At 38.3% G+C, this 27,531-nt stretch overlaps 1 protein-coding gene across 2 annotated transcripts in view; it reads right to left on the bottom strand.

Annotated features, from left to right (window-relative positions):
- WAC (WW domain containing adaptor with coiled-coil) overlaps positions 1-27,531 on the bottom strand; it is a 53,442-nt gene that overhangs the window by 7,226 nt on the left and 18,685 nt on the right. For both annotated transcript variants that reach the window (XM_065731423.1, XM_065731424.1), the window contains exons 4-11: positions 23,169-23,275; positions 22,302-22,417; positions 21,780-21,892; positions 20,041-20,349; positions 11,044-11,289; positions 9,185-9,307; positions 8,054-8,202; positions 3,566-3,684 (exon numbers count right to left, since the gene is read on the bottom strand). In XM_065731423.1, coding sequence (XP_065587495.1) covers positions 3,566-3,684; positions 8,054-8,202; positions 9,185-9,307; positions 11,044-11,289; positions 20,041-20,349; positions 21,780-21,892; positions 22,302-22,417; positions 23,169-23,275 — 1,282 coding nt within the window. The remainder of the gene's footprint in view (positions 1-3,565; positions 3,685-8,053; positions 8,203-9,184; positions 9,308-11,043; positions 11,290-20,040; positions 20,350-21,779; positions 21,893-22,301; positions 22,418-23,168; positions 23,276-27,531) is intronic.

Genomic DNA, 27,531 nt, shown 5'->3' with positions numbered 1-27,531 from the left:
TCCTCCTGGAATCCTCTTCCAAGCACATTAAAGGCTAAAAAGCGAAAGAGAGAGCCAGCATAGATTTGGCAAGGACAGATTATACCAAACCAACCTCAGAGGAAGAGGGAAAGCAGCGATGGCCTCTGGCATGGTCGCTCCATAGTCTTCTTGTCACCTAACTCCTCAGTTACCCATATCCGTACTTGATGTGTAAAGTAAACGAAAAGTTGACTGGATTGCTGGGCTCAAAGGGATGAGCCAGCAGTACAAAGTTCAGCTGAAAGCCAGAGGCTAATGCTGCTTTTTGCTGATCCATACTGCGGGGGGGTGTCAATACTGCTCAATGTCTTTATTTACAACACAGATGCCACCCCAGAGTGAACCTTCAGTGAGCGTGCAGATGACACCAAACTGGGAGGAGCAGTCCCAAACACGTGAGGGCAGGGTGATATTCAGAGGGATGGGAACAGGGCAGACAGGAATCAATTAAAAAAAAAAAAAGACAGTAAGTCTTTCAGCTCAGGTGGAATAATCCTTTGCAGCAATACTGGAATAAATCCACAGAAAAATAACAGGCTGGACACTGAGAGGGTACAAAACAGCTTTGCAGAAAAGGACCTGAGGATCCTGGCAGACAAGTTAAATGCAAGCCAGCAGTGTATTCCTGTGGCAAAAGCAGACCAAGCATACTCTGAGCTGTATTAGCAAGGGCATGGTTGAATACAGCATTCCTTCCCTTTCTTCAGAGCTTGTAAGATACACAGTACCTGGAGTGCTGTGTAGTGGGGAGCTCAGAACCAGGCAAGAAAAGCTGCCATACCAAAGGAATCCAGCAGAGGACCACAGAGCTGATTAGGGGGCTGAAGCACATGCCATGTCAGGAGAAGCTAGAGGAACAGGATTTGTTCTGTCTGGAAAAAAAAAAAAGAGGCTGGGAGAAAGAGCTGAAGGATCTTCTGTCTTCAGCTACATACAGGGAGAGCAGACACAGCCAGACTCTTTCTCAGAGATGCACGGTGATAGGCCAAGAGGCAGAGAAATAAGTTGAAACAAAGGGGGAAAAAAATAAAATCACTGTAAGAGTAGTCAAGCATTCAAAGGAGATGCTCAGAGCCTGCTAAATCGCTATCTTCAGAGATAATCAAAGGCCATTTTGGTCCTATTTTGAGATAGAACTCGGACTATATCACAACCAGAAGTCTCTTCCAACCTAAATTACTCTGTGATTTTATGTATCCATACAACATCAGCATACTGATGGCTTAAAGAGAGGCCATGCTGATTAACTAAGCAGAACCGACACATGATCTTCAAAGTTTATTTAAGCCTCAGCTGCAACAGAATCGAAGTATCCCTGTGAGTTGCCTTCCCATTTGTCATCTCAACTTCTGTCTTTTACGTAATGAGTAGAAATCTCTTCAACATGAGGTAAATGTTTCAGGGAAATAACGAAAATCTGTGAGCTTCTGAAAAATAAACTTGTATCTTAATTATGAATAAAACATACTGTCCTAAAATATCCTAGTATAGCTATGTCAACAGCAGGGGGAGCTACTAATGCAGCAATGGCACAAGACTACTGTTAGGTTTTCTACTGCTCTGCTAACACCAAATACCCCGCTTACCTGCTAAATGAATTACAGACTGCCTGTGCTACAGGTAATAAAACATTTCCAGACAGAATAAAGCATCTGTACACAAACATGGAAACAGGATGGTTGTGAAATAACACTACTGCATCTTACAGTAGGTAAAAAATGGGGAGGAAAGACACCCCTCCAGCAGTTGTTCAGTTTCTGCAGTAAGGGGAAAATATTCCCAACTCTTTACTTCATGATATGCCTTTGGAATTACCTCTTATAAAAAACAAGCTAACTTCATGATGTCTATTCTTTCAAAATAGCTATTCCCATGATTCTTATTTCTTTCTCCAAAAGAAAGTGAAAATAAGTATTATTAGCTCAATTCATTTCAGACTTCTGATACTTTGCAAAGCAAAGGAACATAGTTACCAACTTCTGCACAATGAACCTATATTTAAACTGGCACCCCGTAGGGAAGGGTACCTTCAATGGTACAGTCTCTTTTTGGACCACCTGTTCACATTTGAGGTTGTTATGTTGCTCATTGTATAAAAAGACAAAAGGGAGTCAGACGCAGGAGCAGACCCAAATCTGACTAACCACTTTCTCCTGCAAAGGAAAAAATTGCTCTATACCAGCTCAGCCATAGGAAATCTTTTGGAAATGAGTAAATCTGCATCTCAACTGGTCCACTTCTATTCAATTCCACAGCACTGAACAGAAAAAATAACTGTCATACAGGTTTATTCAAATCACCTGCTCCTTAATCTTCTGTATTTTGCAACTTTCCAAGGAAGTAGAAATGCATGGACTCATAATGACATATCATGTCACAAACATGCAACTATTTGAGACATACAGGATAACAACCACTATCGAGCTTTTTTTTTGTGAACATACTATCACGGTATCTTTGATAACAGTCTGCACACTGTCCTCTACTTGTGCACAGTTTCCCTGTCTCTCCCCTCTTCAAACAGGGGACACTGCTGCCTGCATGACCCTTCTGATCCAGCTGTACAGCTGCTGGGTCCAATTTAGCTTCCCTTCTCCAGCACAATGCTGATGCCAAGCAATGGTCTGCAGGAAGGGCAAGCAGATCTCAGAAGACAAATGGATGTGGGTAGTGCTTATATGCCAGGGCAGGAATTCATAAAACCTCAAGAGGTGAGGGTATGGAATAGGCAGAAAAACACCCACCAGGATCACCTCAGACTGACCACAACCCATGGCAAATTTGACCAAGAAAGTATCTATCCCTGCTTAGCAAGATTTCCTATGGGGAAATGGTGGCCAGCAAAGAACAACAGGATCTGTTATCAGGAGCTCTTGCCCAAAATCTGCTCCTTAAAAAAAAAACATCTACTTCCCTTATGAAAAAGATTTAGTTCATTGCCAAATCTCAATTTATTACTGGCACAACTACTAAGAAAGATTTAAACAGCAACATCCATAATTACTAGATGCTGAAGCTGATACACTGTGCGGTTGTTCCACCCACAGAGGAAAGTAAGTTTTGTAAGTTTTAGGTTAGATACCTGACAAAGATCAGTATGAAGTTTAAGACAGTCAGCATTAGACAAAAGCTCTCAATGATTTAAAAAAACCCAACAAATTACACTACAGGAAGATGTCACCAACATTAACACTAAGTCAATCACACAATTAAAGCACTTAATCTCATAAGTGTAGAAAGATCAAACGTTCCAAACTCGAAATCAAAATACAAGGAGTAACTTTTATAACTGATTCTAGAGCAACATGGCAGAAACTGGAATTTCATTTTGCTTCTGTGAACAGGACTCTGAGAAGTGGTCCCAGCGCGGAGGGTCTACCACATGAGATCTGTAATGAAGATATGTTAGACACACCTTCCCAGCAGCAGTAGAGTTAAACCACATTCAATAAAGAACCCAAGAAGAATCCACAAACTGCAACCCATATCACATAAACTGGATTCAGAAGAACACAAGACAGTACAGAGATGTATTTCAATATACCTTGAGCGCTGAAGACTTCGAGGAGAGGCAGGTTCATGACCTGCCTGCTTGTCAGCTATTACCGGCTGCTGAGGTGCTGACTGTGAAGCTGGTCCTTGTTTAACTCCTGGAGCAGCAACCTGAAAAGATCAGAAACTGCTTTAGGTTTCCTGCACAGCATTGGGAAGACAGGGAAGTTGCATCTTAACAGCAAGAGAAACTTCATATTCTTCAAGAAGTTCTGTCTGTTTGCTTACTGTATATTTCTGATCTACAAGATGAAGAAGAACTGTAACTTATGAATGTATGCTCAAGTTACAGTATCTGCAGGTCAAGATGTTTTCTCCTCCCATATGGGTAACCCCAGCCCTTTTTAAAGAAGGTGCAAGAGAGAAAGTGGCTCCAGAAGTTACCCATCTGCCTTCCCCTCTGAAAGAAATTAAGAAATAGGGAGGGAGAAAAACAGATTCTAGAGATCCATACAGACAAAAATGTACAGCAGGGCACCTGTCCCACATTTGCTGACACCAAAATGATGTGGATTACCAGCTGGTGTTATCAGAACCTCCAGATATTCTCTCAACTTCAGAAACACACCTCAGTGAAACAAACCAGACAGTTATTGCTAAAATAAATAAACTTGCATACTGAGTTGAATACAAACAAAATACTGATGTAATCTCAGACCTACATCCAAGAGACAAATCTGCCTTCTGAGATTACCACAAAAAGCCAAGCTAGTCTGAATAGCACTTGAAAATATCTTGGTTTGGTAAAGAAAATCAACGTTACTGTAAGAACACTCAGTGATCCTTTCAGTTGATATTAACAAATCAACGGAATTATAGAGCTATGGAGGATGAAATACCAGTAACCCATAAGTTGATTTCTGAAAAGACTAAGTATCTTTATGAAATGTGCGACATGAAAAACTTTGCCATCTATGCCTACATTTTGCTTACCCTGAGATCAGACATAACTATTGATGCTGTCCTAACACAAGGAATAATTTCAAAAGGAAGCTCAGTCACAGATACCAACATCACCTTGCAGATCCAAAGTGAGATACTAACCAGCTCCTTAGCTAGTAAAAGAAAAAAAAAATACAACTTTAAAATGATTCTAAGAAAAAAAAAGAAAAAAAACCCAAACAGAAACCATGGAGAAAAAAAAAACCAAAAACCAAAAGGAAGCTACAAATCCTCTTAGCTATTCCAAATTTGCCATGCATTTCTCCAGGCAGACACACCATCTTCAATGTAAAAGCAGTATGGTTTTTGTGCAGCCCTAAGGAACAAGCCCAACTGTGCAACCCGCATGACACTGTCTCCAGAGTCAGCCAAATTAACTGCCCATGAGGCACTAGGTTCTGCCTGCATGGTACCACTTCAGCTCTACCCACACCTTCTGCAGAGAAGCACCTAGGGCAGCTAGCCTGCGTTCTGGAACAGTGCTCTGGCACAGCACTGCCTCTGGACTAATTTACACTGAGTACTGGGGGCAGGATAAGCTAACCTAACTGAAAAATCCCAACAAGTACTAAAACAGACAGGCTCAAGTTGGAGCTATAACCCAAAGTTCCCATCTTGATACTGACTGCAGGAACATAATTACGTGACTACAAGAAACATCAAGAAAGCTCTTACTGAACTGCAAAAATATCTGTCGCTGAACCAGAATTTGCAACTTCTGGGACTAACAATTCATGTTAATATTTCAACAGCTCTGTTGCTAGCACCGAACCTCAAAAAGGCTCACGTTGTCAAGTGTTGTTACTAATTCTGCTTCATAGCTCTGTTAAGTTACTCAAGGTGCCTAGAAAAAAATTCCACTTATGAGGAAAAAATTTCCTCTCTTATGAGGAAAGGCTGACAGACCTGGGGCTGTTCAGCCTTGAAAAAAGAAGACCCAGAAGGGATGTGATCCACATCTATAAATACCTAAGGAGCGGGAGGCACAGGGACGAGGCCAGACTCTTCTCAGCAGTGTGTGACGATAGGACGAGGGGAAATGGCCACAAACTGAAGCATAGGAAGTTCTGCACAGATGTGTGTGGGAACTTCTTCACAGTGCAGTGATGGAGCAGTGGCACAGCTGCACAGAGAGGTGGTGGAGTCTCCTTCTCTGGAGACGTTCAAGACCCACCTGGCTGCCTACCTGTGCAACCTGGGCTAGTGAGCTGCTCTGCAGGGAGGTTGGACTCCATGATCTCTCTAGAAGTCCCCCTTCAAACTCCTACAGTCCTTTGATTCTGTGACTTGCAGCTATTTCACAGAGGGATGGGATAAAAACCTTCTCGTGTATATAATACATACAGCACACAGAAAACACCAGAGGTGCAATCTTCAAAAGAAAGAAGGATAAAAATAGAGCAATTTCAATTTATATGCCCTAGCATGCTCATCAAAATATAGATCAGCTGCCAAAGAGCATACGTATACACACCAGTGAAACAGAGTACCCTACTTCGAAAAAGATAAAAATCTTCATGCCAAGTCATTGATACAGGTAATCAGAAAACCCAGTCAGGAAGAAGAGATCACCAGACCAAACAAAGCATAAATAACCAATGCCTCTCTCACTCCACCTTGGAGTGGTACCACTGCTACAGTTATGACTCAGACCAGCTCTTCTCAAAGCTCCACTTAGCCTTGAAGTTTGCTTCCACTGGAAACTTGAGGGAAGGCTTGTGTGCCCAAAAGCATGTTCAATTATACAGTTGGTTTACCAAGACACACTGGTCCCACTTAGAGCACTTGGCTTGCCTTCATTTTCCCTGAAGAAATACTTCACCACTACACCACCTACTTCACAGGTATAATACAAGATTTTATGGCAGGCAGTGGTACAGGATTGTTTGCACAGTCATTGGAAAACATCTGTGGAAGTACAATAAATACTAAAGAAGCTGTTTGTAAGACAAGGATAAACGTCTTGTGAATAAAAAGACAGAGAAGATTGCACACAATAAAGATTTTGAAATCTTTACAACGTAGCTGATGACCATAACTTTGATAAAGTAGAACCATATCTCGGGAATGCAGAGACCAATTTTAGACTACTGAAAAATAAATAACTTCAAAACAAAAAAAAAGAAGAAAAAACAACAAAACAAAACAACAAAAAAACCTTCACAATAATAATAATTATATTTCTCTTCCTAGGACTCACACACACCACACGTGCTCCCTTCCTAGCTACAAGCCTGCTATGCAATAATTTCAGTGTTCATCAGCTAGATATCAGATGTGACCATGGAGACTCACAATGCTCTCCAAGGACAGAAACAAACAGAAGGATTTCTACATGCTGGGCTTTCACAAATCACCACCAATCACAAAAAAACACCTGCAGGAATAATTGTTTTTTCTTATACTCATGAAACTGAAGTATAAGAAAATGAGGTGTTTATATTTGACTAAGGAATGCAATCTGTCCTCCTGAAGATTAAAATATCTCTTCAAGGCCTTCAAACTATAAGAGGTTCTCTTCCTAGTAGAAAATTGAAAGCAAGGTATCTTAGCTAAATGCAAAGGTGAAAATGGGAGGAAAACAGCTTCAGGGGTGAAGAAAGAAAGAAGTCACAAAACTGTTTCCATCCCAAAGTCTACAGTCATGCTTCTTATACTGACAGAACGCTACACACGCTGAGCAACATACTGATAAACTGTGTTCAGATCCGAGGGTCTCAACCTAAGGGTCTATCCAGTGAAGACACAAGTTCCCACTGAATTAAAAAACCAACAAAACCAACACACACACACACAAAAAACACCTCTAGGAGGTGTCCAACTGCTTCTTAACCTTCCCATGCTATTCACAGCAAAACACCTCCTCTCCTCTGAGCAGTGACCAACAAGAGGGAATCACAAAGAGAAAAATAGAGAAGACAACTTTCTTTTCTTTCGCATGCCCATCCACCTCAAGGAAGAACCTGCCACTTAACCAACTAAGAAATTCTGAAGAACAGAGGTAGAGGCAGTAGGAAGGAAAAGGAAAATGATATTATTGACCTTGTAAACACCTAGATCCAAATCTGAGACTGAAACAAGGAAAAGCCAACTTGCTAAGAATTTTTCTCTCTATCTAACAATCATTTATTGGCTAAAGTACAAAGAACGTTATCATCTGTTCCCTTTGTAAAAGGTTTTTGTTTTCATTTAAATACGCCACAATACTGATTGCTTAGTAATATTTCCAGACACTACTACTGCATACGATAGCATCTTAAGTGAACACAAGATCTTCTTCAAGAATAAACAAAAGTGTACAACAAGATTGTGCTCAAGCTGTACTGAGAAAACACAGCTGACTACTGCTGCTTCCAGTTGTTTCCATTTCTCTTGAGAACGATAGCATGCGTATTATCATCCTACATGTAACAGCTAGTACTCGGAATATACAGCATTAATACTTACTGTTACCTTGAATGGAATATACAGCATTAATATTTACTATTACCTCAAATGGTTTCTTACTGCAATATGCCATAAATCAAAAGGAGCTTACCTTCTGCTGTGATGATACCGGTGGTGTAGTCATCAAAGGCTTAAGTGGAACGGTGTTAGTCTGAGGTGTGCTTATTCTGGGAGATACATATGATCTTGGTGATGAGGCATCAGATGTTAAAGACATTGGAGACTGATTAGATGGCTGAGCTGTCAAGAAGAACATTGTTTTTTGTAAAATGATATCCCAGTGTGAAATAGATTTTCTTTAAGTACTTCACAGTATTGAGTATTAGATATTACATAAACAGATTCAATTTGAAACAGAGGAAGGATGAACAAGTGGAGCAATCAAATGTTCAACAGCTTCAACTAAAGATCTGTATTTTTCCCAAACCCTTCATTCTGAAACCTGGCAGAAGGGGAAAGCAAGGAAAAGGCTTTTGTACAGTGCTTTTTTACACTTGAAGAGATTAAATTAGTTTCACTTGTGATTTCAGAGTGCTCAATGCACGAACACTATAATTAGAAATCTATTCATTCATTCTAAGCATCTAATTACCAACATAAATGAACAAAACAACCAAAACCTCATGTTTTACTTGTTAAAAGTTACTGCTTGTGTAATACTGCTTATCTACTCAATACAAAGCCCGCATTTACTGTTTTAATTTCAGTATCTAGCTTTATTAAGTTACAAACCATAATGTACTAAGGATATCTGAAGTAATATTCTGCCTGGAAACTGAAAATTATTTACAGAAGTCTATAGATAACATGAGATAAAATTAACTCACTTTCAAGAATTCAAGGCCTGCCTCAATAGTTGCAATTGCACAGTGATAAAGAAAGGTGTTCAACCACAGAAGAGTTACATTAAATATAAAACATTAAGTCTCACAAAGGTTCAGAATAAATTTTCAAGTTTCACATTACTCACATTAACTTAGTTAACATTCAAGGAAAGCCCCAAAGGCAAGACAGCAGTATGGATATTTAGTTACTTGCCAGCTTGTGGTTCCCCAAGTAAAGGTTTCTTATCATACCTTTGGAAAAAGAAGTCATTCAACATACTCCACGTCACACAGCCAAAGATATGACATGAAACGACTTCTACAAGTTTCAGTTGTATCAGCCTTTATAAAATACAACCTCACCACTTTACATGAGTAAAAAAGATAACTTTAAATACCTTGTGTAGACAGTTGTGCTGCTTGAGAAATTAGGGAAGTGATATTGAAAGCAGATGGTCCAGCAGTAAGAATTTTATGGAGTATAGACTGCAGAGAGGCTTGTGTCACAGCTGCTGTTAGAACTGAAAGCAAACATTATGTTTTACTGACAATTCTAGAACATAAGTTTAAACTGTTCAATGTTTTCAGTTAGTCTGAAACAGTTTTTTTTTTCCCCCCCCCACCACATCCATGACAGATCAGAGAGCCACAAGAACAATGACATACATTCATCTCGTGAATGCTTGGCACATTTAACCAAGCCCTTTATTTAGTAGTTTAAGACATACATTAAAAAAAGAAAAAAAAAGAAAAAAAAAGAAAAAACTTTTACAAACCAAGTTCAACTTTTCAGCTTAATTTATGGATCAGTTATAACTGTTATAAATAAAATATTTATTCCATTTATTATTACAGTAAAGCAGAATAAACATTTTTAAGGCCTATAATTAAAAAAAATAATAGTAATAGTAAAGAAGAAAGAAACCAGCACCACTTCAACTCTCTAAAAGAGGTCTGAGGAGGGTGGGGGAAACACTATTCCCAATTCAAGAAGTAGTAATACCTTAGAATAGCAATTATGGGGAAAAGAAATCTCCTACCTGAGGAAAAGCAAAAGTTCTTCAAGTTAAAAATGCAAATACTCTCATTTTCCTCTACATTATGTTCACAATGAGGGCAGCCCCACTGCACAAGGTGACATCATACTGTCCATCTGCACATCAGCCAGGCCCTCCTGCTATCATGGCATCACTAAATACAGCTACTGCTCAACTATGCCCAAAGAAAAAGAGTTGGAACTTAAGATAGTGACTTTCTGACAGAATACAGCAGAATACCTTACAGGGCCTGTCATGCTTCAACCCAACCAACCATGGTTCTCCTACTTCTCCTGTCCAACACTGGACAAATAAACAGTTTTAAGAGCTCCTCACAGCACAAGAAAAATAAAAAAGGCAACCTTCCAGACTACCAATGAAACCATAATGTTTGATGATTAGAAGAAAGCCAATTGAGATTTATTTCCACAGAAATAATTGTTATGTAAAAATTCCTAAGTTTCAAGTAAAATTTGATCATTTTCATGGCGTTCACTTCTGAGAGGTTAAAGATCTCTGGGCACCACATGGAAATGTTTTATCTCCTGTTTAAACTGATGATCAGTGCAGAACAAATTGAAACACAAAACCCTCTGCACAACACTTCCTGTTTCAATAAGCTGCCACATGCAGAAATCCCAGTAGATGAAACGATGATCAGAATGCATCAATGCCACCTGTACTTGCAATGAAAAGCACTGCACCTAGCTGTAAAATTTCTTCTGACAAACAAAGCCTATGCAGTGAAATTGGATTAGATGCACTAAATTTAGCTTGTTAGCAAAATTACTGACACACCATCTAACTCGGAAAGGCCAACATATTCTGTTAAATAAAGTTGATAAGCAACAGGACTTCAAACCCTCTAGAAGTTTTGGTATTTGCAAACATTATTAGGAAAGCAGCTCAATCTGCTGTGTGAAATAAACGAGTGAAAAACTAACTAAATTTTGGGCAAGAGAAGGCTTATATAGTGAAAAGACTCTGGTGTCAATGAAAACTGCTCAGGTACATCAGAATTCACAAGCACATTAACCTTAAACATATTTGGCTAATTTAAAGGCTTTACAGAAAAACAAAGTAACTAACAACTCTCACTTTATGTAAGGTTTTATTCACTTTTCATTTAAGGCAATAGTACAATTTACTAAAATTTAGCACCCTATAATGTACAAATGTGCATAAAATAACGGATTGTATCAACTTTAAGGAATCCTTACCTTCATTGATTTTGGATATATCTACGCTAGAATTATTAAGCTGCAACGTGGCTTGCAGAGCAGGCAGCAACTGTCGAAGGAGATTTGGGTCCTGAAGTAATGGAGGAATTGGTGACTGTGGGACAGGTGAGACAGGAACTGTAGGAGCTGATGAAGCAGGTGCTGAAGCTGGATTCAGACCAGAAGCAGAAGATGTAGATGGAGTTGTGCAAGAATGGGATACAGTCTTGTCCACAGATGTAGACTCTAAATAGAAGGCAAAGGGTAATTTTCATTTTCCTCAATACAGCCTCATAACTCCTCACCAGTAAAATACTCAGTATTAAATTCAGAAGACTGAATTCTTAAGCATCATTGTAAGAAAAAAAGGTACATATAACTATTAATGTAACAAAAACTGAAGATATTTGATAAATAGTGTCATTTGAGTTACTGAACTTAATATTTTTAGGAACACATTCAAAAACACATTTTAGATGGACACTGAGCCTTAAAGATAACCCTTTTACTTCAAAGAATTGGATGGAAAGCTGTCAACATGACAAGCACATCCCCCCACCCACAATGCACTTCAAATTATTATGACAAACTTGAGGCAAAAATTTCTCATTAATTTTCCTCTTTAACAGAATATATTCTCTTGTGATACGTCTTTACCCATCATTCCAATCTATTTTTGGAAGATATATAATGACAAAAAGCTTTAAAAAGTCCATGAACTGACAGATAGGATAATATATCAAATTTAAGGGTAGGTTAATATGTCAAAATTGAGGGAGGGAATAAGACATCATTTACATAGAAACCAAATTACAAGAAACTACAAAAGAAAGACGCAGTCTGTCATACACAATCCAGCTACACTGCTTGGGATTACAGTTAGGATGATAAACTGTACTAGAAATTTAAAACAAGAGCTGTTAGCGTCCCCACTGAAGAGGGGAAAAATATCTGAACATGTACCTGCTCATAATTTCAAACTTGTCAGCTTCTCCTCAAACATCATGATCTATCTTATTTACTTTCTTGTTCTCTTTTTAGCAAATAACACTTACTGCTTTTATATGCATACAGTGCTTATTAATTATATTGTACAAATTATAAAGTTACATTGGACTTAATTAGAAGAAAAACGCCATCATATAACGTGAGCTCTTTAATAACAAGTTTTAAATTTGTCTTTCAGTTAGTACGAATGTCTCTCTTGCATTCTAGTTCTGTAAGTAACTCCTGCTCTGAAGGCATTTGCACTTACTACGAGTATAGAGTCGCTTCAAATACCTCCTTTTTTTTTTAGAAGCCTGGATCACTGGATTTCAATTTCAGCTTCCCTTTCTCTTGCTCCTATTCAGTGCCACCTGAGACCTCTACCCTCAGGCTGTCAGAATCGGTGTCCCTACAGTACCAAACAAGTTGGATGAAGAGTGGAAAGATGCCACAGATCCAAGATCTCATCCACAATGCTTTCCCATAATATTGAAAACCTGGATTTAAACCCACCTCAAACTGGGCAGAGAACATCAACATTGATACTCCACACCCCAGGTAAAAAAAAAAAATCCAAGCGAAAGCTAAAATTATTAGAGAAACTTGCACTCTAAGTGTTGTAGTTTTTTTGTTTTGTTTTTCCCTTGGAGAGATATTAGAGGCAGGAAAATCAACACGTAAATCCAATGAGATTATACCTCTCAGTTAAAAGGGAAAAAAAAAAAAAAGAAAGGTCTTCTACACAGCTTCTCTAGAAAGTTCACAGCAGGTCTCCAACACTCTGGAAATAACTTTTGTTGCTAATTAGCTGAGAAATCTAAACTAGAAGAAATGCTGAAGAACTCAAATTTGACTGCTTCTAAGGATGTGAATGTCAGGGGGCAGACAGTCTGATCTCTCAGGCAAGCTTCTAAAAAAGACATAGCCTCCTCCAGCTACCAACACCTTGGGACAAAAGGATGATTTCATTTTATTTGTGAAGGGACCTGGTTATTTGACCAGGAGCTTTCATAAGAAGAACTTCAAACTTGAAATATCACGAAGGGACAAAAAAGCATTACCAAAGACCGAAGAGAATAAAAGAAGTGGTTATAAACATTCCATAGATTTTTCAGCAACGTGATCAGGACAACTGACTACGTACCAGCCCTCCCCACGAACACAGTAAGTCATCAGTCTGTTATAGAAGTATTACATACAAAATCTTACAATGCCTTGGCATTCCAAGTTAGTTCAGCAAAATTACATGAATACATCAAGTAAACAAGAATTTTATCACTAAAATAAAGTTTGAACAGAACCTGTATCTGTCATATGCACACACTGGCAGACAAAAGCAAGGGAACTGAGCAGAATGGGGCATGTTAGTGCTTATGAGACGATTCAGAGAACCTTTGGGGGAGGGAGAGAGGGAGGGAGCTGAGGGTGGCTGTGATGATCCTAATTTAAAAGCAAACAGAACAAAACACCACCAGAAAATAATCCAATCAAAACCCAACCAAACACCCAACCAACTGCCAGGACTAACAGCAAGACATATTTAATGTAATAAAGATTTCTTCACAGTTTGGTTGACCTCTTTTCTTGGCACTGGATCAGACTAATCATGTTTCTGTACAACCAGTGGTTAAAAGAAGAAATTAACTGCTTTAAGCAAGGAAAAACCTCACTAATATAGTATTAATTCATGTAAGCAGTTCCGGAGCTTTAAACCACAGCACCATAGCAAGCAGCTCCAAGTATGTTTCACCCATGCTGCAGTTTTGTACACAAAACAGAACTGAATCAAAGGCAAAGCTGAACGAGCAATGCAGTAGAGGCAAACCTTTCATGAGTCTGGGGTATTCACTCATTTCTAGTCCAAAAGGATTCAGAATCTGCCATACAAAACCACTGAATGCTGGGGGGCCTTCAGAAGTACTTCAGTTTGGGAGAGCTTCTCTACTACAAGAATACTAACTAAAACAGCACAATCAGAGTCCTTTTGGACAATATGGAAACACTGTTGCACAACTGCATTATTGTAGAAGTTTTACATATGTGTTAAAATACATCCATGAAGACAGATTTTTTGTACAATCACATGAACCACGTTTTCTCACCTTGAGAAAATGATGTGGAATGATGTGGGGAAAAAGAAATCAAGGCCAACACTAATCCACTCAGCTTTTGAGATTGTTAACACTACAAAAACAGCAGTCTAGATGTAACAGAACAGTGTATCTCTGTGTTCATAACTATCTACACATGCATGGTATCATAACAGGTATGAAGTATTTCTGCCAAATTGGGAGAGAAAGGTACATTTGCGGAAGTATTTGTTGTTTTCAAGTATCCTGAAAAGCCATTTTCTCCTCTACTATGGGAAAATCTTTCATGACCAAATCCTACAGGCTAAAAAATCTGGAATACAGGCCATCTCCATAAAACCACAGTTTTCATTACCTTAATTTGGAATTACATTATATTTGGAATTACACAGCCCCGTAACTCTCAACTTCAGATCTTCACCATCACAAAATGCATCTGAAAGTGAACCCTATACTGAGAACATTTAGATTTCTTTACAAATGCCAGTCAGTCTTACAGCTCTGATACACTTCTCTGCATCCGAGTCAATACAGCACCTTGCTCATAAACAAGCTATGTACAGTACTGCTGCAAAATAAGGATTCTAGTTACAACCTAGAGTGGCAGTCATTCATAAATCTGTTTTTAACTATTAATACATCAAGTACAGATTAACTCTGAACTTAAGCTTTTTTTTTTTTTTTTAATGTTTCACTACTTCAGCCCTTCCTTTAAGATCACTGCTCCAAAACAAAGCAAAAAGCACCACCAAGGAGGGAAAAGCCTTTTGACTTCAAGAGGTCTTAAGAGAACTTCTAAAAGAAAAATCCATCAATTCACTGTGTTATAACAGTATGAAATATATAGTGTGCTTTCTGAAAAACAAAACGAACAAACAAAAGAAACCAACAAACAACAATCAGATAAAGCCTACATACACTTTGACACCAAAACAAGATTCTGAACCACAAGGCCAAGAGCTGAAGCTGTTCAAAAAAAAGAACATGAAAACAAACTGGATGGCAAAGAAAAACCAATTAAGCTTGGAGCTTAACTTACAGTTGCATGAAGAGCTTAGTAAATGATTTTACAGTAGAATGGAGCATTTTTGAAAACAACCATCATTAAGAAAAGGCTTTCTGTTTATAATTACTCTGCTGGACTGTGACCTGTGATCACATCTTTTAGCCTAAAAGGAGACAAGAAGGCAAACACTTCTATTCTCAAAGTTTGAGGCAGTAAATTAAACTGCTGCTGAATCTTGCTGTCACTAATCACAGTTCCTTCATGACAACACTGCGCTGCTCCTCAGTGAACTAGGACCCACTGAGTCTCACTCTGACATGTGGTTTGCAGCCTAGGACGTTTCAGATGAAAAGCAGTTTTTCCAGAGCAGGGCTCTCACAGGGAGACGAAGACCCAGGCCATGCAGGCAACCTGCCTTGCCAGAGGCCTACCCAGCTCCACAGCCACATGCCCATCTGTCCTGCAATGCTCCTCCTTCCCTTCTCTGCTGCTGCTGAGTTGTCCAGGCTCAGTGTCCCCAGGGGAAAAAGGGAGTGCACAAAAAAATCAATTTTCTCTTCTAACTTCCCTCACAGCCCACTGCCTGACAACAACAGACTGGTATTCTCATTGTAGGTAGCTGCTTCTTATTCTGTCATATACAGGAACAGATTTATTTCATTTAAATGACATGGAAATTACCCACTTAGGGCTGACTGCATAATTTCCAAATTATTAACGTGACCCCTTGAGTATTCCAATTAGCTTTTCCTACTAAGTTTTTTTTGAACAGCAGAACAAAATGCACTCAAAGTCCTCTAAATTCAGCCCTTCCTCACTCAGCACACCGCAAGCTGGAGTTAGATCTTTGCTCAGCAACAATCACACATGCTCTCAGTGTGCCCACCACAGGGGGGAAACTGCATTACAAAATGTTCAAAAACCAATGCCTTATTGGCCCATAAAGCTTGTTGCTGCTCTATTAATTAAACAACTTACAAAACAGCTCACTAAACTACTTGATTTATTGCTGATGACTAAGAATCATACACATTCACCTGAAGTACTTTAGTAGTCCAATGAGTGCTCTCCACCAAGTTCTCTGAGCACTGACAGTCACATTTTGCTTTTTAATTCAATTTCACCTATGAAGGACATTATAGTAAGATATGTAGATATCTAAAAAAAGATGCATTTTGAAAATACATTTCAACAAATGCAACTACAGCAACAACACTAATTGGGCTCTCATTTGCACTCAGAACCTCTGAAATACAAAAAAAAAACAACCCAACCTGTACTCTACTCACATTGGATGACTCCAGTCTCACAGTAGTTTTTGTATTTTCAGCCCTACTGCCAAAATGAACGAAACAGCAATGCTCAGCAAACAGGTGTGAAACAGTGAAAGAAACCTCAAATAGTCTCACTAATGTAATTTCTTGCAACCACTGTACAAATTGAGCAATAAACTCAAACTGCAAAACTCAGCCAAAGAAGATGCAGTGGTATCAGGAGCCACATTAATACTGACTGCTGAAGTCTAGGAAGTGTTACAAGTAGAAAAACAATGGGTGAGGAAAGCAGAAGGAAGAAGCTCAGCTACCAGTGACCAACCACTTCAGTCTGGGAGCATCATTAGTGCAACCCACACAACTGCACTGGCCATCCTGAACTTTGTTGGAGGGTTTTCACAGTACTGCTGCACTAGAAACAGAAGTGCTGCCTAATGGGATTTGGAGGAAAGGTATGAGAAGTATCCTATGGTCAGACACGCTGTTAAGATATGGACAGTACAACATTTCATTCACTAACTGAATTAGAAACAGGAAAACATGTGATGTGCCCTACAGATAAAGCAGCCAAAAAGTAGGAAAAGCAACCCCACACTTTACCTGCATAAAGCACTCACAGTGAGCACAAACAGAAGCAGCAGATTCTGACTGGAACATTCAAATCAAAGGGTAGAGGTCAAATAGTTCCCCAGGAACTCTCCACTACTGCCAGCCATGAGGGCAGAGGGCTACTGCTAACAGCTGAGCTAGAGTTCAGCCAGGGATTTATTCAATCTCCTTGTGGGACTACAACATACCCCTGCAGCAAAAGAGACTGAGCTGAAAGAAATGTTGTTGGTTTTTGGCGATTTTGTTTTATTTTTCATAACTATTACTGCATTTAAAAAAATACACACTATTAACAAAACTATTGAAACAGTGGTACATATATGTTGGCATATAGCCACTGGCAACACATCAACAAAAAGCAATAATTAATTTAGGCAAGATACTGCATGTATTATTCAAGTCATTTGGACCAAACCCCTTTAGTAAACAATGCTAAAAGACAGCTTTACCTCTTCTTAGAGAGGGATGGCACAGCTAGGGAACAGGGAGAATAAAAATAAATGAAAAAAAAAAGAAGAAAAAACCATCAAAGGTTGTTTCTTTTACTACTTTAAAAACAAACCTCTGAAACCATTATCCTGTTCTACAAAGACACTTTCAGGAACTTGTTTAAACTGTTACAGGATAAGATTTTCTTCATTTTGCACAACAGTCACCAACAAAACAACATGCCTAGAACACTACAGGTTCACAGCCACATCTGGGACAATGAGTAACAAAAGAAAGCTGCACAAAACCATTGCAGTGTACAACAGTTTACTCCCCCCATTTGAATACTCAAGGTTCTAAAGATATTACACTGGTCAAATTTCATGTTCAAACATCAAATACAAGTCTTAATAAATACAAACCAAGAAAAAGACAAGATTACTGAGTGTACCCTTTGAGCAGTCTTTTATCACAATACAAAGTTGAGTTTTTCTGTTTCTGAAGGAGGAAATTCAAGCAAAACATCAAAATTCACAAAAGAAGTTTTTGAAGCCTAACTTTCTTCTACTCTAATTCAACTGCTTACTTGCTTTAAAACAGTGACTCACACTGTCTGAAGTTCCCAAAGCACTATATTTGCTCACACTAAAGTGTCAAGAAGCATTTACATCAACTATGTACCACAACTATGGAATCGATCCATTTCACTCCTATAAGCTTAAGAAGTTCCTAAATAGGAATATAGATTACATCATCATTGATACAGAAGCATCCAAGGTAAAGTGAATCCTGAGGAAAGATTCATAGTGTCAAGACTGCCCCACAGACAGTCATCTCTACTGTATGTACCCAACTGTACTCACTAAGTTCTCCAATGAATGTCAAATTTAAGACATCCCAGAACTACCTGACGCTTTTCTAGCAGCCGTCACAATGGTAAATCCCTTCAGTTTCAGCAAGACTCAGTTGCTCAGTTTAACTTGAAGCAACTAATAAAGGTATGCAGTAAAAAGGAAAAGAATATCCAGTTTGAAGTCCAACCAGACACCAAACAGGATTGAAACATGCAAGAATGGAGTAACAAGAGGTTCCTTTAAGAACATTTCAAAGACAGTAACGGAAGGAGAGAGGTTATGCTTAAGATTAGGAAGAAATTATTCTCAGAGTGGTGAGGCATAGGCACATGCTGCCCGGGGAAGTGGTGGAGTCACCATCCCCAGAGATGTTTAAGAAACACAAAGATGTGGCACTGAGGGACATGGTTAGAGGGCACAGCAGTGGTGGGCAGATGGTTGGACTGGATGATATCAGCATTCTTTTCCAATCTTAATTATTCTGTGAATTTAAGGAGAGAATATTTCAAATGGACATCTTGCACTGTCAGTGTTTAAAAGAGTGTATCAAACTGCTCTCAAAGCAGAGCCTTAGTAGGTAATTTCTTGGTGTTCAGTACAAGAACCACAAGAAAACCACACACCTTTCTTCCTGCTTTACAGTAGGGTTTGCCTCTGTTATTCTGTATTTATCATCAATACTCACATTCCAGACCATGTGAAAAATTGCACAAGGTCTCACGCAAAACAGCGAAATTCTTCACATACAATTTTCTTACGTTGCTACAAATTTACCACTGTGATTTTTTTGGATAGCCAGGGAAGCCTTCAACTGCACTAAAAGCTGGAATTCTTTAATGAAGAAAACCAGAAAGCAGGAAAACAAATGCAGAGTGTAAGACCAATGTCAGACCTGAGCCTCGATGTGCTTTTCAGGACTGCATTACTCTTTCTTAACTAGACATACTCACAAATTTCAATATCTTTCCAAAATGAATCCAGTGTCATAACAGTTAAGTAATACTTTAAATTAAAACCAGAATTTTTATTTAAAAAAAAAGTTTTTATCCTCTCCACAAACCTTCAAAACACCTTTTCCTAACAAAATGATACCCATTTCAATGAGCTCAGATTTATCAGAGTATCACTTCTCCATCCTCACAATCTTCTTTAGCTCCTCCTCCCTAATAATAAATTAAATCCAATTAATGTTTGTGACCCTCAAAAATCTACAACACACATCGATCTTCATTCCATGATTCCAGAAGTGTCTGGCACACAGAAATACAAACTTCCAGCAACCTTTGAGCAGCTGTTAAAAACACAGAAAATTTTGTAGCTTTCTGCCAGAATGACACTTTCAGTTTGATACTGTCATTATTCCATCCTGTAAAAGTAGTTCTTAAAATATAATGGTCCAAAATGACTTTCAAACAGTGTAGCTACATTTATGTCAAGAACTCAAAAGATGGCAAACATCCAAAACAACACAAGGGAAGAAAAAGAATTAAAACTTTACTAAAAGATTATCTGAAATGACGATCTACAAAATAAGCCAGTAAACAGTAGATACTACAATATCAAATTAAAATTGTTTAAGATATAGCAAACACGGTTTAAGAAGTTAATTCATCAAAATGCTAACTGGATTCTAAGCATATACTATCAACACGAGAAGTACATTTAAGATCTGGAAGTAACATATTTGAACCAGCAAAGCAAATGCAATACATGGTTTTCAACACTACAAGGAATTTCATTAGACATACCTTTTCTCTCTGTTTTCTGCGAAGGGATGGAAGATGCAGATGTAGGCAGTTTTGATAAAGTAGATGCTCCATTAGCATCAAATGATTTCTTTGGCTGGTGATCAGATTGTAGAGAAAATGGACTAGGAGGAACAGTGCTTGGGGTAGCAGTTGGATGAACCACTGGTTTGATGGGATGCTGTACTGGAGTAGAACTACTGTGAGTCTCTGCTCTTGGCAGTCTGTAGTCTCTGTCATTGTGCCTGCTTGTTTGAGACAAAATATTCTGTGGGAGCATACTACTGGTGTCACTGGAATGCTTGTCTTCCACTTTTTTCAGGATTCCCCACGTAACGTTGCAATAAGAAAAACAAAAGATTAAATTAGAAATTTATCTAAGATTCCAGTCACAATGATCAATACACCTACACATCAGTAACTAGAGCTGACCAAACATTTTCTGACTGAAAAAATAAAATCTCTAGCAGATCAGCATCCAAAAAAGGCAAAATTAAATCTTACTCACTGACAAAATGCATTTTCTCTGACCTTTGCTTGATTTAGAGTTCCAGTTAAGCTCTGTGTTTTGATGAAAGGCTGCTTTACAATGAGCATTACAGGCAAACTTAACTTCTGAAGTCTCCTAAAAAATCTAAATCAAAATCTATTATTTCCACTTATATTTAGCATGAAGAGATAATCTGTGCCCCTTTTCTTTTGTTCATTACAAATCCCAAACACCACGTATAATTAAGTAGTTTCAAATTCTACCCTTCAAAGAATTCTTCTTAAGTCACTACTGCCATAAAGAACTTGCACTCAGTTGAATGCATTCAGAAGACCACATATGAAACGAGTGACTAGTCTGCATCTGTCACACGCTAACACACATTCAAGTATACTAGGGAATACATCAAGCAAATACTGAACTTTTTTATTCTTGATTTTCACATGTCACAAAACGAGCAGTTACTGAAACATGCAAGTATGCTATCTTTCTGTAGTATACGATTTGTTCTAGCATGGCAATATGTTTTAGCAAATACAGAAAAGCATTCCTTTACGTGTCTGCTTTACCAAGTCCCATGCAAGGGGAAGAAAAAGTTTGGAAAAGGATAGTTTGGTTTCTGCATCTTGAGATCTACGCTACAAAGTCACTGGAATTTCACACATCTCTAGGAATTGTTTGTACATTTCCTAGAAAAATTTGGCATAGATTAAAGCCATATATAAAAATTGCAGAAATTAATGGTGTGGGACACGCTTTGCTAACAGTACTGGCATGGTAAAAATATCTTTTCAGTAAGGTATACACATTTCTAAAAAACCTTGATACCATTATCCTTTAAATTAATTTGTTATTTTCAGATGTGAAATCAAGCTTTTAAAAAATTAATTTTTTTTTAATTTTCATGCTCAGAATATAACACTGACAAGTCTCAGTAAGTGCAACACTCCAACTGTACCATTAGTTGTGCAACTTGTCTCAATACCTACAGAGAGAACTCAATTAGGCAGTAAAAGCTGCAAGAAGGAGGAGTACCACAAAAAGCATTAAGACATCCTTGTTCTAGTAAACAGAAGTTATTTTAAGGAACAACACTTGGGAGAGCTGTCTGCATCATCAGTTTAGCTTCCTTTATATGAAGAGAGGAGAAAAGCTTAGGAAATGTTTTCATTTTTTTTAATTTTTTAAGTTTGGAAAAGAGTAATGCAAACAAGACAAGAATATACTACTGTAAAAACACAAAACCACATACTTCCACTGGCAAACCCACTGGCAGCTGTTGCCTGCATCACCTCTCTTCTGTAATCTCTATCTTTTGGAAAACTGTTAACTGACATTTTGCTTGCTTCTTTTTGTCTCTGCTCTCTGAAGAAAACAAACAAACAAACCACAAGTTAAGTAAGAATTTACATCACCTAACAATACTTTTTTAATGGGTTAAGTTACATAAGATGAAATAAATAATTCTAATAGATCATTGCTACATAATTGGAGTTTGCCAACTTCATATTGCTTCCTTACAACATCATCAGTCCAAGCTGTCCCCATACCAAACCGGTTCAGCTCGCTGACGCAGCAAAGAAAACACACATTTCCCCTCCCTCTGTTCTGGGATCACTCAGAGATAAAACAGGTCCCAGAGGTCATGTGTGGGTGGGGGAAGCACAGACTTGGACACAATCTTTTACAGCAGTACTAGATAAAACTCAGCCACTCTACAAACGACGTTAAGAATATATTTCTTTATAAGATGAACACAGACACACATATATACCTCTCCAGCCACTCTTTTGGTTTTTCCCATTGTGAAACTTCTGTTCTGCAGTTGTAGTAGTACTTCTTGCCTGAAGAGCTGATGTGTTCAGACCAATCATCCGCAGAATCATAAGCCTTTAAAATATACACAGTGTTGGACAAAAGACTACCCCAGAGTTTTAATATACACACTGAAAACTATGTCACGTCCTCATACGCATCCACATCACTGCTTTTCATTTAGATCATATTTAAATGACTGTTTTGTTGTGGATAAGTGCTAACATGACCATAACATTCCTGCAGCATTCTACGTTAGTTTTGTCTGTTTCTTGCTAACCCTGAAAAAAGAAGAAACTAACAGTATACTTAACTGGGACACAGTAGTATCAATATTGCAAACATTAGTTCCCTGCAGCTTAAACTTCTTCAAAAATGACTGCAATTATATTTTCAATCTTTTTCTATGCTTTGCAAGTTAACCTATTCTGCTTTCCACACAATCTTTGAACAACCACTACCCTAACTACTAAAACTTAGATAATAAGGTAACAAAAATTCACTACGGGGCACCTGAAGTAAATCTAGGCAAGAAATTATGATTTCATCAATTAAATTCAAGAAAGTACTTATACATATATATATATCTTATTAAATAATCTCACATTTTAAATTCAAGACATAAATCTCTAATGGTTATCAATTAGAACAGTTTTACAACATTTAACTACTTCAGTTTGGATGTGCAGTGTTTATAAAATAAAAACTGATCTTGGAGAACTGAATAAAAGAGGAAATATACACGTCTCCCATTTCAAATAACAATGAAAATATTCTATGTACGAATTGAGTGATACAGAGATAAATACCAGTCATGAATACTCACTCCATCAGAAGTTTTGCTTGGATTATTGCTGGGATTAGAAGAATGTGAATTTGAACTATGAAGAGCACTGTGGTTATGTGAATTTTCTTGTGGAGAGTAACTGGTCCCTAGAAGGAAAAGGAAAAGAGACAGTTCATCATACATGATTTCAAAGAAATTACGCATCTGAATTCTAAACTGGTGAGAGGCAGAGAGGGCATCCAACTCATCTTTACAATGACATCATTCAAATGTAAAGTGTTTCAGGAGACACACACACATAGTAATTCTGCTGCATATAAGATAAAGCTCCCTTTGAGTGTCCAGTTATAATGATGTTGCTTGCACTACTCTTACTCTCAAACCTCATCCCACAAATAAAATATGTAGCCTTTATTGTTATTTTATTAGTATGCTGACAGAGTCCTAGCGTGTTAATTCAGAAACTAAAAACCATATTTTCCTAAATGTCAAGTCAGAAAGTTTAAAAGGGTTTATCATCAGCCCACAGCACTCGATATACAAAATCGGTTTTCAAGTTCACTAAAGCAACGCTGTTTTCTTCACCCTTTTGAGTTTCCCTGAACTGGCCTTAGGTAACTATTTTCTTTATGAATACAGAATAAATAAGATTTTCTGCAGCACAGACTCTGTAATACAGAACACAGAGGTTCACAAGGATCTAGCTCCCAAATAACCATTTGTTGAGGTCACCTCATTTTCTTCCTTGTCATGGTAACACTCGAATGCAAAGGAATAGTTGAGAAGTGAGAAAAGAGATAACTGTCAGCATTTTTTACATCTACATTTGTGTCTACACTCAAACCACCAATTCAACATGAACAGTTATGATTTTCAGTTAAGTAAGCCCTCCCATTTGTCTTTTGTGAACTTTCTACAAATGTCCTGCTCTTACAGACTCATATTTCTAGGAAAATTCCAAACAAGTAAAAACTCTTCAACTTTTCCATTCTCCCCATTTTTTTTTCCAAACCACAGTAAGAAAAATCATTTTCTTACAGACTTCAAGGAAAAACTAAATACTCAATATACATCAGCACTGACCCTATCTTCTCCATCCTGAGTATCTAACTCTCTAGGGGTACTACAACAGGTACTACTAGAAATACAAAATCAGAAGGCTCTGAAAACAGCAAAAATTGAATCTCATGAGTAACTACATCAAAAATCAGGAGCCTGATATTTGACAAATAGGTGGGAGTGAACTGAGACATTAAAACAAAGTTTTCTAAGACTTCTAAGAGCTTGTAAGAAGAAAATGACTGATTACAGTATATCAGACACAGGATAGAGGAGACTATAATACAAATAATGTTTTTTGATCCTTCTAACTATGCAAGCATTGACAAAATTACTACTTCGAAACTCTCCTTCTGCTCCCGATGAAGAATAGAAAAGCAGTCAGTCACAAAAGCAAAGAAATACACTGTGACCAGTGTAGTTACTATCCAACAAAGGGTAAAGATGGATTTGCATTTATTGACTACCAGAATCATCAGCAGTTCTAAACCTTTTCCAGAACTATTCTGGCTGGACTACAACTATACAACTATACATCACTCACTTTAAAAAGCATAGGACAAGGAAAAGGAAAAAGGACATCTTCTCCACAAGTATGGCCTTCCAAAAGCAAGAGTTAGGCCTACATCAATACCACCTTGTGCACTCAAGGCCAGTAGAATGAAACTTACCATTGGGAGGGTAACTCAAGCTTTACAGTTCAATACTCCTATCACGTGCTCACTTGCAACATATGTGAATAACAATAAGATTTGAGTTTGTTTTGAATGATGTTACTTCATGCTATACAGGTTAGAAAGCGCCAGATTTAGACTTTAGCATACATTTATAAGGACACACTAATTCCCTTAAATGCTTTAATAAAAATACGATGACTACAGAACTACTCTGCCATCAGCCATATTAACCCAAGTTCAGTCTGGAGAAGAGGAGGCTCAGGTGAGACTTCATCTCTTCCTACAACACCCTACAGGAGGCTGTGGTGACGTCAGGGTTGGGCTCTTCTACCATGCAACCAGCAACAGGACTAGAGGGAATGGCCTCAAGTTGCACCAGAGGAGATTGAGGTTGGACATTAGGAACAATGTATTCTCCAAAAGCAGTTGTGCACTGGAATGGGCTGCCTAGGGAGGTCATTGTGTTACCATCCCTGGAGGTACTCAAGAAAAATACTCAGATGTATTATGGGATAGGGTTTAGTGGGGAAATATTGGTAGTAGGTGCGTGGTTGGACTGGATGTTTTTGAAGGTCTTTTCTAACTTTGGTGATTCTATGACTTTATGCTTGGCCTAATTTATAGATGTGTTGCAGAACGAGACAGTGATTTAATATTTCTTAATAAATTATTCTGTTAATAGTCTTTATCTATTTCCTATTCCCCTCAGCAATTCTACTGAGATACAATTGCTAAATGTCTTTGTCTGTTTCAGTATGCTGCTTACCACAGACACATTAGTTAAATTCCACTATGAGGTAAAACAACCATCTTCTCTTTATAGGAAAAAAAGAAAAAAAAAAAAAAAGAGATGCATCAGATGTTTTTTTAAAACAGTTTGGTATCATTCACTTTAAAATTTCAGAAAACATCCACACTGCTAATTTACTGTAATCCCCTACTGTGGATGCAGTTAACTTTACACTTCATTCAGCACAGTCAAAATGTCATCGGTGACTTTCTAAATACAATCATAGTTTAAATACACTGCCACACTGAATAATCCATCATACATCTTCCAAACATGAGTAAAAACTGGCAACATAAGCTTTAGATCACTAAAATCCCTTAAAGCCAGTTCCATCCATCCCCTAAACAGATCCCTCAAGCTCAATGGACAGACATCCAGCCCCCTCAGTCTCACAGATCTGCAGTTCACACCTCCCACTGTTCCCAAGGCTGTTCCCAGTCCTGGCAGTGAGTCACAAAGCCCCTCAGGAGTACCTGAGCTGCTGCGGCACTCACATTGCCTACAGTGCTCCTGGCACTGCTCTGTGGCAGTTTCCTCATGAGTGTCCATCACAGCCTCTCCAGCAAGGACCCCACCTCAGGTCACTAGGACATGCTGCCTGGGCCTTGGGAATGGCCAAGCACAGCTACATACCTGATGGTGTCTAGAGGTATTACAGAGCACTGTTACAGGTGCAAGTTTTTCCCCCAAACCTACATTTATGTTTATGGTTGATACTGCTCTGTATCTGGATCAGCACCAGAACATAAAGGGAATGAGCATGAAGGGAGTTGCCAAAACCATGTCTGCTGTTAGAAGCTTTCAAGATGAAGCAAACGATGCTCTGAAGAACAACAGCTTTAGGCATTTCATACGAACGAACGGCTTAAAGATCCACCAAATTAACCACAGACCAAAACCTTGTACCCTCAGTACAGAAGAGTATACAGCAATAGAGAATTCTCCAGGAATCCTTACAGCCCAGCCCAGCAAACACTGCTAGCTCAAATTTTCCTGCTCAGGAGCTTCCAAATTCTACCATGTGAGAATGGTTGGCCAAGACCAACCACCATCTGGAAGCCTGCTTCAAACAAGAAGGGAAGTTCTTCTCACTGGTATACCAGACTTAGCAATGCCTTATTCCACACATTTCACATGCACGTGCATGGCAAGTTGATGCTGAGAAGCAAATAGTGAGGTTACTTTATACCCCAGAAAGAGGCCTGCAAAGGTGGACAGCACTCTACTGCCCCTTGAGATATTCCCTTCTAACATTTCTTACTTTTTTTTTTTAATCTAACAGTTCCTCCCTGCTACCTCCACTTGCATTAAAAAAAAAAAGAAGGATCAAGAGACTTCTGTTCTTCAGAATACTTGTTAGCATACCCTAGAATTTAACAATAGTTACAGAGCTTCCTATGGAAATGTCTACAGCACCATCACTGTAACCTTTCTCAGCTCAATCATTACTTTGGAAGTAGTTAAATCTAGACAGGTTAAGGTTAAAATATCATTATTTTCTTCAAGTCTTTCAAACAAAAAATATCACATCCTCCTCACTCATGCATGAAAATCAGCACAAGCACACAAAGCATGGTTCTGGGAACCAGTTCAAAAAATAGGCTGTGACTTAATGCCTACTACAGATTGGAAATGCAGCCATGCCAAGATTCACTTGCACAGTTTTTGTTAAGTACTCTCCAGATCCAAATTACTGAAACTATGCAGCTCAAACTGTATATGAGGTTTCAGCACCATATTGGACTTGGAAAGCAGACCTAATACAGGGTGAAGAAAGAATATCACATCCTGCAATGTACCTTCAACTTTGTCAGTGATTTTCACATTAACTAATGCTTCCCCTAACATCAGTTCAACTCAGGGAAATTAAGAAAAA

This window comes from Cyrtonyx montezumae, unplaced genomic scaffold, assembly GCF_038088225.1.
Source record: "Cyrtonyx montezumae isolate F1298 unplaced genomic scaffold, pur_monq_1.0 scaffold_14, whole genome shotgun sequence".
Classification (NCBI taxonomy): Eukaryota; Metazoa; Chordata; class Aves; order Galliformes; family Odontophoridae; genus Cyrtonyx; species Cyrtonyx montezumae.
The sequence above is the reverse complement of the archived record's forward strand: the minus strand, read 5'-3'. Positions and strand labels throughout refer to the sequence as shown.